The following is a 13,550-nucleotide window of genomic DNA, read 5'->3' as shown; positions in this document are numbered from 1 at the left end:
TAACTTAGAAACAGTGCTCATATTAAAAAAGAAAACTGACCCAAGAAAATCCCACCCCACTGCTTTAATTATAGTCTTTGTGTTTGTGACACTCAAAATTATGTAATCAGTCCAGGCTCCTTTTCATTCATACACAGAACTATTTTTCCATGTGTCCCAAATTTGCTGTATCCTCAGCCTTTCCTATTTGGCTTAGCACTGCACCATCAGGCTTAGGAGTGTTTTGATTTCTTCTTGACTGTATTTTTATTTGTTTTCTCAGCTTGGAGATATTCCTTAGAAAATTAAATTGTACTATGAGAATACATAGTATCAAGAAATTTTAAGTAGTAAAAAATTAAAATTCATAAAATCCTGGGAAAGTTGGGTTTGGTGATGCATGCCTGCAATCCCAGTACTTGGGAAACAAAGATGGGGATTGCATATTCGAGGCCAGCCTCAGCTACTTAACAAGACTTTCAGCAACTTAGTGAAATCCTGTTTCAAAATAAAATAAAATTTTAAAAAGAGCTAGAATAGTTCAGAGGTAAAATGCCTTTGGATTCAATCCCGGGCACCAAAATAAATGAAAAGGAAGTATGCTGGCAAGATCTGTTTTGTATCTTTAAACTTTGATTTCTCCTTGTCTCTCATTGTTTTCCTCCCCTTAGCCGGTTCTTCTTGACAGCAGCAGCATCCTTGCAGATCGTATCCTTCTCATGGACACATTCTTCCAGATTTTGATTTATCATGGTGAGGTAAGATTTGATAGCATCTATAGCTATGCATGTGAAGTCTTTTTTACCCAGGGAAGCCCCCCCTTTAGTATATAGTTAGTATTGTCATTTATGGTAAATAACTTTGATTTCCATGTATATAAAATACAGGTTGTGCATCACTAGTCTGAAAAATTCAGAATCTAAGATGCTTCAAGATCTGAAGCTGTAGCCAGGTGTGGTGGCGCACGCTTGTAATCCCTGCGCTTGGGAGGCTGAGACAGGAGGATCGCACAGGTTCGAAGCCAGCCTTGGCTACTTAGTGAGACCCTGTTTCCAGATAAAATATACACAATAGGTCTGGGAGTATAGCCCAGAGGTAGAAAGCCTCTGGGTTCCACCCCTAGTACCACCAAAAAAAAAAAGATCTGAAGCTTTTTGAGAACTAACATGATACAAGTGGAAAATTCCACACCATGAAACTGTTTCATGCTCAGAATTATTAAAGATATTGTATAAAATTACATTCAGATGGTGTCTATATTGAGTATATAAAACATAAATGAATTTTGTGCTTAGACTTGGGTCCTATCCCCAAGATAGCTCATTGTGTGCATGGACATATTAAAAAATCTGAAAAAAATCTGAAGTTCATAACACTTTTAGTCCCAAGCATCTTTAAGGAATGCTCAACCTATATGTATAGAATTTGATCTTCCTAGTACATGTTCTTAGGCTTCAATTTCAGTTCACCTGCCTGTGGTTATTTTTTTCATTTGTCCATACACGATTGTGCAAATGTATTTTATACAAGCACAGTGTTGTGAAAATAAAAACATTGACAAGTAAATAGACATATTACACATTTGTTTTACCTGAAGAACTTGAAAGGGGAAAAGCCAGCCTTTGTCAGTGATCTTTCCTTTTCATTATTTCATATCATTATAAGAAATAATTTTTAGTTACTTATTTATTTTTTGGTGGTACTGGGGTTCCTGAAAACCCTTCTACCTCCGGGCTACACTCCCAGACCTATTTTATACTTTTTTAAAAATTTATTTGGAGCCGGGCGTAGTGGCGCACGCTTGTAATCCCCGCACTTGGGAGGCAGAGACAGGAGGATCGCGCAGGTTCGAAGCCAGCTGTGCGCGCTGGCTTAGGAGACCCTGTTTCCAAATATAAAAAATGTAAAAAATAGGTCTGGGAGTGTAGGTAGAAGGGCTTCCAGGAACCCCAGTACCACCTTAAAAAAAAAAAAAATTTATTTGGAAACAGGGTCCCTTAAGCCAGCGTGGCTGGCTTCGAACCTGTGTGATCCTCCTGTCTCCGCCTGCCAAGTGCTGGGATCACAAGCGTGCGCCACCATGCCCGGCTAGAAGTTATTGTTAAAATGTTATACATGGTCTTGCAATCTTCATTTAAGGCATAAATGAATTAAAATGTATAACTTCTCTTAATTGGAATGATAAATGATTGAAAAGAACAGAGTATTTGAGTATCATTTAAGCTTTAATCCAGAATTTCATTTATTTCTGCACTTATTAATTCAGCCAACATTTAAGTCTATCTTATTTATAAAAATTAAAAAATTGCACTCGATGCTTTCGAAGGCATGAAGGTAGATTTTTTATAGATTTGTGCTCAAGTTTACAGTATAGTGTTTTAGTTATTATACACATTTTTTCCAGTTTATTTAATTGTAAATGATTTTAGATTTGCACTGTGCTAGTAAAGGTGCTATTCAAAATATCCTTTTAAGTAATATCTAGGAGTTTAACGGATTAATTCATTATTATTACTATTTGCTTATTTTTAATTGATGGTAAGTTCTAGTGCCCCCCCCCCTTTTTTTTGGTGGTACTGGGGGTGGAACCCAGGGGCTTTCTATCTCCAGGTTATACTTCCAGACCTATTTTATATTTTATTTGGAAACAGGGTCTCACTAAGTAGCTGAGGCTGGCTTCGAACCTGTGCGATCCTCCTGCCTCAGCCTCCCAAGCGTGGGGATTACAAGTGTGAGCCACCACTCCCAGCTGCCCCTTACTTTTTAACAAAAATATTTATAATGCTGACAGGCTGGGATTTTTTTGTTTGTTTACATGGTAATTTTGTTTTTTCAAATTAGCTTCTTGTTTTTGTAAGAAATCAAGTGCAGATAACCATGTAAAACATGAAGGTATAAAGATTTACAGAATATGTACTGACTGGTTCAGACAACTTAGAAACTAAACCTGTTTTAGCCGGGCGTGGTGGTGCACGCTTGTAATCCCAGTATTTGGGAGGCTGAGACCGGAGGATCGCGGTTCATGGACAGCCTCAGCTACTTAGTGAGGCCCTCTGCAACTTAGTGAGACCCTGTTTCAAAATATAAAAAATAAAAAAATAGGGCAGGGGGTGTAGCTTGGAGGTCAAATGCCCCTGGGTTCCATCATCCCCAAACCCGCAAAAAAAAAAAAAAAAAAAGCAACTAAACCTGTTTTAAAATTTGAATGACAAAATTTATTCATCAGGCATGGTGGTGCACACTTAGCATTTGAGAGACTGAGACAAAAGGATCTCGGTTAGCAGACAGCCTCAGCTACTTAGTGTGAGGCTCTCTGCAACTCAGTGAGACCCTGTTTCAAAATAAAAATAAAAAATAGGGCTGGGGGTGTAGTTCAGAGGTAGAATGTCCCTGGGTTCCATCTCCAGTACTGCAAAAAAAAAAAAAAAAGAATTTATTCAATTCCTCTACAGATATATTATTTTTATAGTTGTTAATATTAGTAAAGCTTTTATGTTTATATGTCTTACTAGAGTATACTCTGCTGGTAAAGACTTCATAATAGTAGGCCATTAGTTTTTCCGAGTCTCTGGGAGATTTTCTTTAACAGAAATGCCCCTCACATCTCATAAGCGTAGGTAGATAACTTTTAGCTAACATTAACTTGACATGCATAGTGCAGTAAAATTTTTCTGACTTACATTTTGTCTTATTTTTAAAGTAGAAGAAATATCCTAGTTTCTAATCTATTGATATTTTCTCTACTGCAATTAGTATTTTTAACCTAAAAGTTTGAGATAAATGGAATAATTATATTTCCTGAAGATTACTTCCTTTGAAAAAAAGAAAAACTTCAGAGTTTTCGATGGCTAAAGTAATTCTTTCGATTGCTTTAAAATCAGACCATAGCACAGTGGAGGAAGTCAGGATACCAGGACATGCCAGAATATGAAAATTTCCGCCACCTTTTGCAAGCCCCCGTGGATGATGCACAGGAGATTCTTCACTCTAGATTTCCAATGCCAAGATACATTGACACCGAGCATGGTGGCAGCCAGGTGAGTGGTGTTGATGTGTTTGCATGGTTGTTGATAGTTTTGCCTTCTGACTTTTTTGATACTAGGATTTGGTACAGGGGTGTTCTACCTCCAAGCTACATCTCAGCCCCTTTTATTTTTTATTTTGAAACAGTCTTTCTAAGTCTTGCTAAGTTGATGAGCTGGCCCCAAACCTGCCATCCTTGTGTCTCAGCCTCCCAGTTACTGGGATTACAAGCATATGCCACTGTGCCTGGCTTTGCCTTCTGACTTGAATTTGCATAGATTGCTTTATGTGGCAGACAGAAAGGGAAGGAAACAGGAGAGAATGGTATCGTTGATTTTTATATTCACTTTTGAGAGCAGAGCCATAAGGTGACTGACCAATTGCCCAAGTATGTAGCCATCACATCTGGCTAGTGTACTTTCCTTTTTTTGTTTTTGTTATACTCAGGATTGAACTCAGGAACATTCTACCTGAGTGCTATTTTTTATTCTTTATTTTGAAACAGGGTCTCACTAAATTGCAGAAGGTCTCACTAAGTAGCTGAGGCTGGCTATAAACCTGCAATCCTCCTATCTCAGCTTTCCAAGTACTGGAATTAAAAGCATGTGCCACTACACTTGGCTTTAGGGAACTTTTCTTAAAGCTGTTTTATTTACAGGTAAAATCTTTGAAGATGTAGTTTCTGGGAACTTACTTTTATCTGTCTTCCTCATTCATTCCAGTTTCCTAGAAAATAAATTGTCAAGTTAAAGGAAAGCATTGTGGTATTACAAAGGGCTTTGTAAGTTTTTTTTGTTTGTTTTATTTTTATTTTTTGGTGGTACTGGGGTTCCTGGAAGCCCTTCTACCTCCGGGCTACACTCCCAGACCTATTTTTACATTTTTTTATTTGGAAACAGGGTCTCCTAAGCCAGCGCGCGCGGCTGGCTTCGAACCTGTGCGATCCTCCTGTCTCTGCCTCCTAAGCGCGGGGATTACAAGTGTGCGCCACCACGCCTGGCGCTTTGTAAGTTTTAAAACCAGAAGGATTAAATAAAATACATGCACATAAACCCATCCCATCTGAGGCTTTCAGATGCCCTTTAGATGCTCTTAAGATACATTCATAAAATACTTATTACTTTTCCCTTGTAATTCTGATTAGAGTTACAATAAATTAAGTGCATTATAATTATATATATAATTATATATATAATTATATATATATAATTATTTGTTGTGATATATTAACACGTGCACATAAAATAATTTGATCAATTTTATTGCCCAGTACTCCTTCTTCTACCCCTGGCTCCTTCTTCTGGATCCCATCCTCTACTCTACTGGCCTCCCTTCTAGTCTCACATTTTTTCCTCATTTTTTCTATCTAGCTTTCTGCTACTTAAGAGAAAAACATACAACACTTGACTTTCTGAATCTGGCTTATTTCACTTAACATGATATCCTCTATTTCCATCCATTTCCTGCATATGATATAATATTGTTCTTTTTTCTTTATGGCTGTGTAAAACTCCATTGTGTATACATAGTTTTTATATGCTGAATTTTAGATGGAATAATTTATTATGAATATTATAAATATATAATTTGGAGAGAATGTACATTTATTATTAACATAATGGCCTATATATTTAAAAATTGAGTTACTATTTTTAAGTGTTATGTTTTAATAAAATTAATTTTAATAAAACATTAAATAAAGTTGGTTTTAGAATGTATTCTTAGGCTTATATTTACTAAAACTACTTCTGATGGATAATGTTATTTCCTTTTTCTTTTAAGGCTCGTTTCCTGCTTTCAAAAGTCAACCCTTCACAGACTCATAATAACATGTATGCCTGGGGGCAGGTAAGTATAAATGGCAGCCCTGGAAATTCCTTCTTTGTGTATTGATAGTTTGTTATTTTACTGAAAGCTATATATTTTTTTCTGTGTGTATTTGATGATGATTTGTGTTGAAAAGGGGATGAAAATACAAGAGTGGAAAATAGTATTTGGTGGTACCATAGAAAATAAAAAAATGATCCTACCAAATAGACAAAACCCCTTTTTATTCCAAGTTTAGCACCATATTGTGGAGACATAAAGCAATAAAGTATATAACTGAAGCTTAATGTGAACCAGACGTAGGGGTGCATGCGTGTAATTCTAGTACTTGGGAGGCTGATACAGGAGGATCACAGGCTTGAAACCAGTCTCAGAAACTTAGTGAGGCTCTGTTTCTAAATAAAAATTTAAAAGATAGGGCTGACAGTGTAGCTTAGAGGTAGAACACCCCTCGGTTCAATCCCCAGTGCCCAGCCTTTACACACAAAAGAGGCTTAATGTGAGGCTGTAAATCACAAAAGCCCCTCAATAAAGCAGAAGAGGCCAGGGAGTTATAGTTGGAAAGGAAAGGCAGGAAGCCTGGGAACCATTATTAACATATTTTAACTTGGTGGAAGTCTTAACTCTTTATATAAAATATTGATATTTATTGAATATCCAATATGCATAGGAGTCTGTATTGGAACTTTGGGGTACCTTTTAAGAGCTTGAGTGGTCTAGTATTGAGATAAGATACATACTTACATACAGGCAATGTGCCTTTAGAAAAATATGAAATGTTACAGTGATTAGCAGAGGAAGAGGGGAAGAGGTAAAGTGGTAGCAGGAGAAGGTGTGTGATCAGAAAAGAGCTCAGGAAGCCTAGCGTGGTGGTGCATGCTTGTAATTATAGTACTTGGGAGGCTGAAACAGGAGGAATACAGGTTTGAAGCCAGCCTCAGCAACTTAGGCCCTCAGCAACTTAGTGAGACCCTGTTTCCAAATAAAAACAATAAAATATGTCTGGGGATGTAGCTCAGAGGTAGAATGCCCCTGGGTTCCACCCCCAGTACCACCCAAAACAACAACAACAAAAAAAAAAACAACTCAGAAAACTCAGGAAAAAGGGGGTGTTTAGAGAATGATTATAATTTTAGTATAATTGCCTGAAAAAGAGAATTACAGGTAGTGGATAGTATGGACTAAGGTAATACAGTACGTGTGGAGATGAATAGCAGAACATCAAACTGGAATGTGTTGCATTACCAAATTGTGGAGGATCTTGAATACCAGGTAGAAGAGTAAGAAGTTGCCTAGATTTGGTAATAGAAATTTGTTAGCCGGGCGTGGTGGCACACACTTGTAATCCCTGCGCTTGGGAGGCTGAGACAGGAGGATCCCACAGGTTCAAAGCCAGCCTCAGCTACTGAGTGAGGCTCTCAGCAACTTAGTGAGACCCTGTTTTCAAATAAAGTATAAAATAGATCTGGGAGTGTAGCCTGGATCTAGGAGTGTACCCCCAGTACCACACACACACACACAAAAAAAAAAAAAAAAAAAGAAAAGAAAAAAGAAATGTGTTGGCCGGGCGTGGTGGCTCACGCTTGTAATCCCCGCGCTTGGGAGGCAGAGACAGGAGGATCGCGCAGGTTCGAAGCCAGCCGCGCTGGTTTAGGAGACCCTGTTTCCCAAAATAAAATAGGTCTGGGAGTGTAGCCTGGAGGTAGAAGGGCTTCCAGGAACCCCAGTACCACAAAAAAAAAAAAAAAAGAAAGAAAAAAGAAAAAGAAATTTGTTGAAGGTTTTTGGATAGAGGAGCAAATTTGAGTCTTAGTATAGTTGCATCTCAAAATGGGAGCAGTCTGTAGGTTGAATCTCTACTGAATAACTCAAGTGTGAGGGGGAATGAAGACAAGATGATAAAAATAGATTATGGAGATATTTCCAATGCAGACTCAGTGGTACTTGATGGAAGTCACAGAAAAGTATATCATTCTAGGGCATGACAGCTACACACAAAATCAAAATTATTTTGAATCTAGGATTAGAGGGAGAGAATAGCTATAAAGAATATAATTGAAGGTGGGGTGGTGACGCACATTTGTAATCCCAGCAATTGGGAGGCTGAGACAGGAGGATTGTGGTTTGCCGACAGTCTCAGCCACTTAGCCAGGCCCTTTGCAACTCAGTGAGATCCTGTTAAAAAAAAAAAAGAATAAAAAAAAATAGGGCTGAGGGTGTCAATAAGAGGTAGAATGCCCCTAGGTTACTAATCCCCAGTACTGCCAAAAAAAAAAAAAAAAAAAAATAGGGCTGGGGGTGTAGCTTGGAGGTAGAATATCCTTGGGCTCTATCCTTAGTACTGCAAAAAACAAACACACAAACAAAAAAAGAATAGAATTGAGATTTATGAAATTTGAATATAGAGAATATATGTGTGATATAACTAGATCAATATGGAGAAGGGAGGGTAAAGGAGACTTTGGTGTTTGTGAGTGGTCATCTCATCCCTGGGGCCAGGTGAGAAAATGAGTGAAGCTGGTGGCAGGGTTTAAGGAGACCTGACATTCACTATTAAGAAGCAGTACCTGGGAGTGCAGGTGTCTGGTAAACAAAGCTGTGTGGAGCTATTACTTCTTTAAAGGAGGCAGGTGCTCTTCCCCATCAGCTGGTTACTACCATTCATGTAACTCACTTAAAAAATATCAGAGCCTGAGCTGGGCATGGTGGCACACACTTGTAATTCCAGCAATTGGGAGGCTGAGACAGGAGGATCACAGTTTGCGGACAGCCTCAGCTACTTAGTGAGGTCCTTTGGAACTTCAGTGAGACCCTGTTTAAAAAAAACAAAAAACAAAATAGGGCTGGGAGTAGCTCAAAAACAACAACAAAAAACTCACTCTATGGCCGGATTTCTTCATTTAAAAGATGTGGTTTAAGCTGGGCATGGTGGTACATGCCTATAATCCTAGTACTTGGGAGGCTGAGATAGGAGGAGCACAGGGCAGCCTCAGAAACATAGACTTTGGTCAACCTAGTGAGACCCTGTTTCAAAACAAAAATAAAAAGGGTTGGGGTATAGTTTATAGGTAGAATGCCCCTGGGCTCAGTCCCCAGTACACACACACACACACACACACACACACACACGCACACACAGTTCATGCAACTAAATAGTTCATGGAAATGATTGCTTCTTATTTCTTTTTTTTTGGGGGGGGTTTAAATCACAACATGGAGGTATAGTTGATAGGCTTATGAAGACTTGTTAGTTGGTAAGAAATAGAGAAGCATCATTCTGGATGGTGGTTGAGAATGCAAACTTTGGAAGGTCCTTCTTTCCCTCCTCTTCCTTGTCTGTTGAGTTCAGTAATAGCACTTGCTTGATATGGACAGCAGTAGTCTAAATATTAGCTGTTAGTTCTTACTCTTCATAATTGAGAAAAGTTAGTCTTTTTCTACAAATAATTGATGACATAGAAAATAAAGCCTATTTTCAACTTTGAAGCTTAATGCTGCCCCAAAGTAGGGCATTAGTGGCATAAACAGTAGCCCTAAGATCTTTCTTGACCTATGATTATTATGAGAGAAATTGTTAATTTTTTCATATCTAACTATAATAACTAAGTTGAATCAGTACTGTTTTATCACAATGCTGAGATTTTTATACAATCTCATTTAATTGTGAAAAAATTTCCACTATTAAGCCAGTGGTTCAGAAGAAGAAATTGAGACATAATGGGCTAAGTAACTTACCTTACGATCACAGCTAAACTGTGGCAGGGCCTACCCCAATTATAACCCAGGACTGTCTGACTCTAGATCAAAATTGTTAATCATTTAGATAATTTGATGATTGCAGTTTAGGGAATTGTCTTTGTAGCCAAACATTTTACTAAAAATTAATGGAATCTAGTTTCTTATTTTGTTAGTGATCAAGAACCCAGTGATGCCAGGAGTGGTGGCACATGCTTGAAATCCCAGTACTTGGTTCAAAGCCAGCCTCGGCAATGTAGGGAGGCTCTCAAAAACCTAGTAAGACTGTTTCTAGATAAAGAAATAAAATTGTGCTGGGGATGTAGCTTGGATGTGGAACGCCTCTAGGTTAAATCCCCAATACCCCCCCCCAAAACCCCCATAAAAAACGCCCCATAAAACAACAAAAACCCCAAATAAAACCCAATGATAAGTGTTTTCCATGAGTGGCCTGAAGAGGGCAGCACCGCACCGTTGCTTCTTTGATAAGACTTGGGTCCTCTGGTGGTGCAGTGCTTAATGTGCTAAATGATGTAAAGCCGGACCTTTTTGTCTAATTCTCATGTCTTTTTAAAGAGGAAAAGGACCCATTTGAAAAATTGAGATCAACTTCCTACTAATTTTGGATAAAGCTGAGCTGTGCATTGGTATTTATAATTTCAAATAAAGTCTGCAGTATGTGGTTTAGACGGTCCATTATCTGTTTTATCTTGACTAGAAGAAATAGATCTGGGACTGGGTGAATTGAAGTGAGAAACATGTAAAAAAAAAAAAACAGAAAGTAAAAAGGTAGGAGCCATCAGGTTATTATTAGTTCAGGTAACTTTTATTTTGGTGGTACTGGGGATGGAACTCAAGAGACATTCTATCTCTGAGCTACAACCCCAGCCCTCTTTTTTATTTTTTATTTTGAAACAGGGTCTTATTAAATTGTGGAGGGCCTCACTAAGTAGCTGAGGCTGGCCATGAACCTCTATCCTCCTGTCTCAGCCTCCCAAGGACAGGAATTACAAGCCTGTACCATCATGGGACCCAGCTCTAGGCTACAGTTTTGAGAGAGTGTGATAACTTTATTAATGTAGATAAGGAAAAGTGTTTCAGTGTTACAAAATAACAGATTTTTCAAAAGAAGTAATTGTGAGGATAGCTATGTGTGTCCATGATATGTGGCCAGGGATTGCTTTTTACTTTGTTTATACTGTTTAGCTCATCTGTCAGGTGCAGAAACTAAGACGCTGGTTATGTAACGTCCCCACAGCGACAGGAGTACTAAGTGGCAGAGCCAGAACCTGTGCGGGGCAGGCCGGCTGGCTTGACTCTGTGCCTAGTCTCCACCCTTTGCCTCCCTTCACTACTAAGTTTATTCAGGTTTTATGAATTAATCTGTATAATATGATTTATTCAGAAGAGGTAATAAATGTCTTTGGCTCTGCAAGATTAGGCCTACAAGAGCTATAAATTCTCACCTTTGCCACTAACCTGCTGATTTCCTCTGAAAATTACTTAATAATTTCCCTGTTCTAGACCTCACTTATTAGTAAATGGAATTTGAGTATCTGAAGAAAACTTCAAAATTTCAGATATATAAAATGTAGAAATACTTTTTCATGCTACAATAATATTTCATTTTTAACAAATTGAGTTATTAAGGTCATTTTTTCAATACAGTTTTTAGTAAAAAGGATATTAGAAATTTTCCCTAACTCTGGTCAGTTATTTGAAACCTATAGAAATCAATTTAAGTAGCTTGAAAACTTGGTATACATGGTTAATTTTTAAAATGATATTATGAATTTACTTCCAGCTGACATTCCTGTTAAAATGCCAGGGAGAAGGGGCCTTGAGGTCAGGCTGTGGTTTTTTTTTTTTTTTTTTTTTTTTTTTTTGCAGTACTGGGGATTGAACCCAGAGGCATTCTACCTCTAAGCTACACTCCCAGCTCTATTTTATTTTTTATTTGGAAACAGGATCTTGCCGAATTGTTGAGAGCCTTGCTAAGTTTCTGAGGCTAGCTTTGTAGCTGAAATCCTCCTGTCTCAGCCTCCCAAGTACTGGGATTACAGGCATGTACCACCATGCCTGGCTGAGATGCAGCTGTGTTAAAGTTCTAATCTTTAGCCGGGCGTGGTGGCGCACCCTTGTAATCCTCGCGCTTGGGAGGCTGAGACAGGAGGATCACGCAGGTTTGAAGCCAGCCTCAGCTGGCTTAAAAGAGCCTGTTTCCAAATAAAATATATATTAAAAAAAAGGTCTGGGAGTGTAGCCCAGAGGTAGAAGGCCCCTGGGTTCCATTCCCAGTACCACCAAAAAAAAAAAAAAAAAAAAAAAAAGTTCCAACCCTCTAGTCACATTTTGGTATATTTGGTAACCAGTTTCATCTCATTCCTAGCATAAATTCAGGTGTCATGGGAGCAGCCCAAGAATAACAGGACAGTTCTGTTACAACTTGGAATTTTAAGGATTTAGATAATTTTTCTTTCAGAAACTAGGAGAATAGGTAGTATTCTACCTAAAATGATTTTCTTGTCTGTTTTTTTATTCCCCTCGATTATTGGGAATTGAACTCAGGGGCATTCTGCCTCCGAGCTACAACCACAGCTTTATTGCCCCATCTTATTTTTTATTTTGAAACAGGGTCTCACGTTGCTGAGGCTGTCTACAAACCCGAGATCCTCCTGTCTTACTCTCACAAGTACTGGGATTGTACCATGCCTGGCTCTCCTTGTCTGTCAAAAACCTTTGCTTATCCATGGCTTGTCCATTCCAAGGTATTGTCCTGTGTTTTAATCCAGCTCACGCTTCTTTTTCTCTAGGAGTCTGGAGCACCTATCCTCACAGATGATGTTAGTCTGCAAGTGTTTATGGATCATTTGAAGAAACTTGCTGTGTCAAGTGCTGCTTGACATGCTAAAAATGTTAAGGACACTTAAGAAGATGAAACTATTTTAATTTCATTCTTTTCTTTCTTATCTATGGAAACCAACAGATATATCTAGACTTTTTTTGTATCAGTATGGTTTGAGAAAACATGGAAAAATGTTCACGTTTGTAAATAAGTTGGATTATAAGGAGAGCAGTGAGAACAAACTTGTTTTGCTTGCCACAGTATTATAGCTGGTTTTAGAAATTTGAGGTCTTTATAATTTAATTATGTTTAAAAGTAAAAATAGTCTGCCTTGCACTACAGATATAACTTATTTGTATATTGCAGACAAATCCAAAGTGGCACTGAGTTTATTTAATTTTAGCCAGAAAAGAACAAGTCAATAATGATGATAGATGTGAACATTTTTGCTTTTCTGTTGAATATTTTTTGTGATTTTCAGCACTTATATATACACTTTTTCTGTGCTTATTCTGTTAAGGCAGATTTGTTTTTATGATTTGTTTAGAGGTTATCTGACTTGATAATGGCAGTTTTCATGAAGATAATTTAATGTTTTTGATGACTTGGAAAAATTGTTTGGAAATGAAAATTTGGGGGAGATTATCTTCCCGCAACTGACAGTAAATGTGAAATTCCCACAAAGTACCAAACTTATGTGAGTACCTGCAATAATTTTTTTTTAAGAAGGAAGACAGAATATAAGGCATTTGGTGAAATTGTATAAAAGAAAGCCTTTGCAGTAAAATGACTTGGTTTCACTACATTATATTGTCTACATCATTTTGTTTCTCTTTCTTTCCCTGTGGTAAGTTTTACATTATATCCTTCATTATTATAACACTATTTTGGGAGTTTGTTCACTACTTTTGTTTCTGATTTCTTTTTGTGAAATTTATTAAGTTCTTATTGAAACAGTATTATGTGATGTTCATTTAATTATGTCATGTGTGATGATACTCAGTTCTGTTTTGATTCATTAGTATCATTCACTTTTATCTTTCAAAGTTTACTTGTAGCAAACATGTTTACATTGCTAAAACCAGATACATTTTGACAACGAAATGTACATATCAAGAACTGCAAATGAAAGGTGGTGCTC

At 37.7% G+C, this 13,550-nt stretch overlaps 1 protein-coding gene across 1 annotated transcript in view; it reads left to right on the top strand.

Moving 5' to 3' along the window:
* The window catches only part of SEC23A (SEC23 homolog A, COPII coat complex component), a gene marked incomplete at both ends in the record, with an annotated part of 59,830 nt that extends 47,363 nt beyond the window's left edge, over positions 1–12,467 (top strand). Inside the window, 4 exons of the mRNA XM_080706960.1 lie at positions 651–737; positions 3,861–4,016; positions 5,785–5,850; positions 12,378–12,467. Coding sequence (XP_080563086.1) covers positions 651–737; positions 3,861–4,016; positions 5,785–5,850; positions 12,378–12,467 — 399 coding nt within the window. The remainder of the gene's footprint in view (positions 1–650; positions 738–3,860; positions 4,017–5,784; positions 5,851–12,377) is intronic.
* Between the last annotated feature and the right edge of the window lie 1,083 nt (positions 12,468–13,550).

This window comes from Muscardinus avellanarius (genome assembly GCF_963383645.1).
Source record: "Muscardinus avellanarius genome assembly, chromosome: 12".
In the NCBI taxonomy this organism is placed as follows: Eukaryota; Metazoa; Chordata; class Mammalia; order Rodentia; family Gliridae; genus Muscardinus; species Muscardinus avellanarius.
The sequence above is the reverse complement of the archived record's forward strand: the minus strand, read 5'-3'. Positions and strand labels throughout refer to the sequence as shown.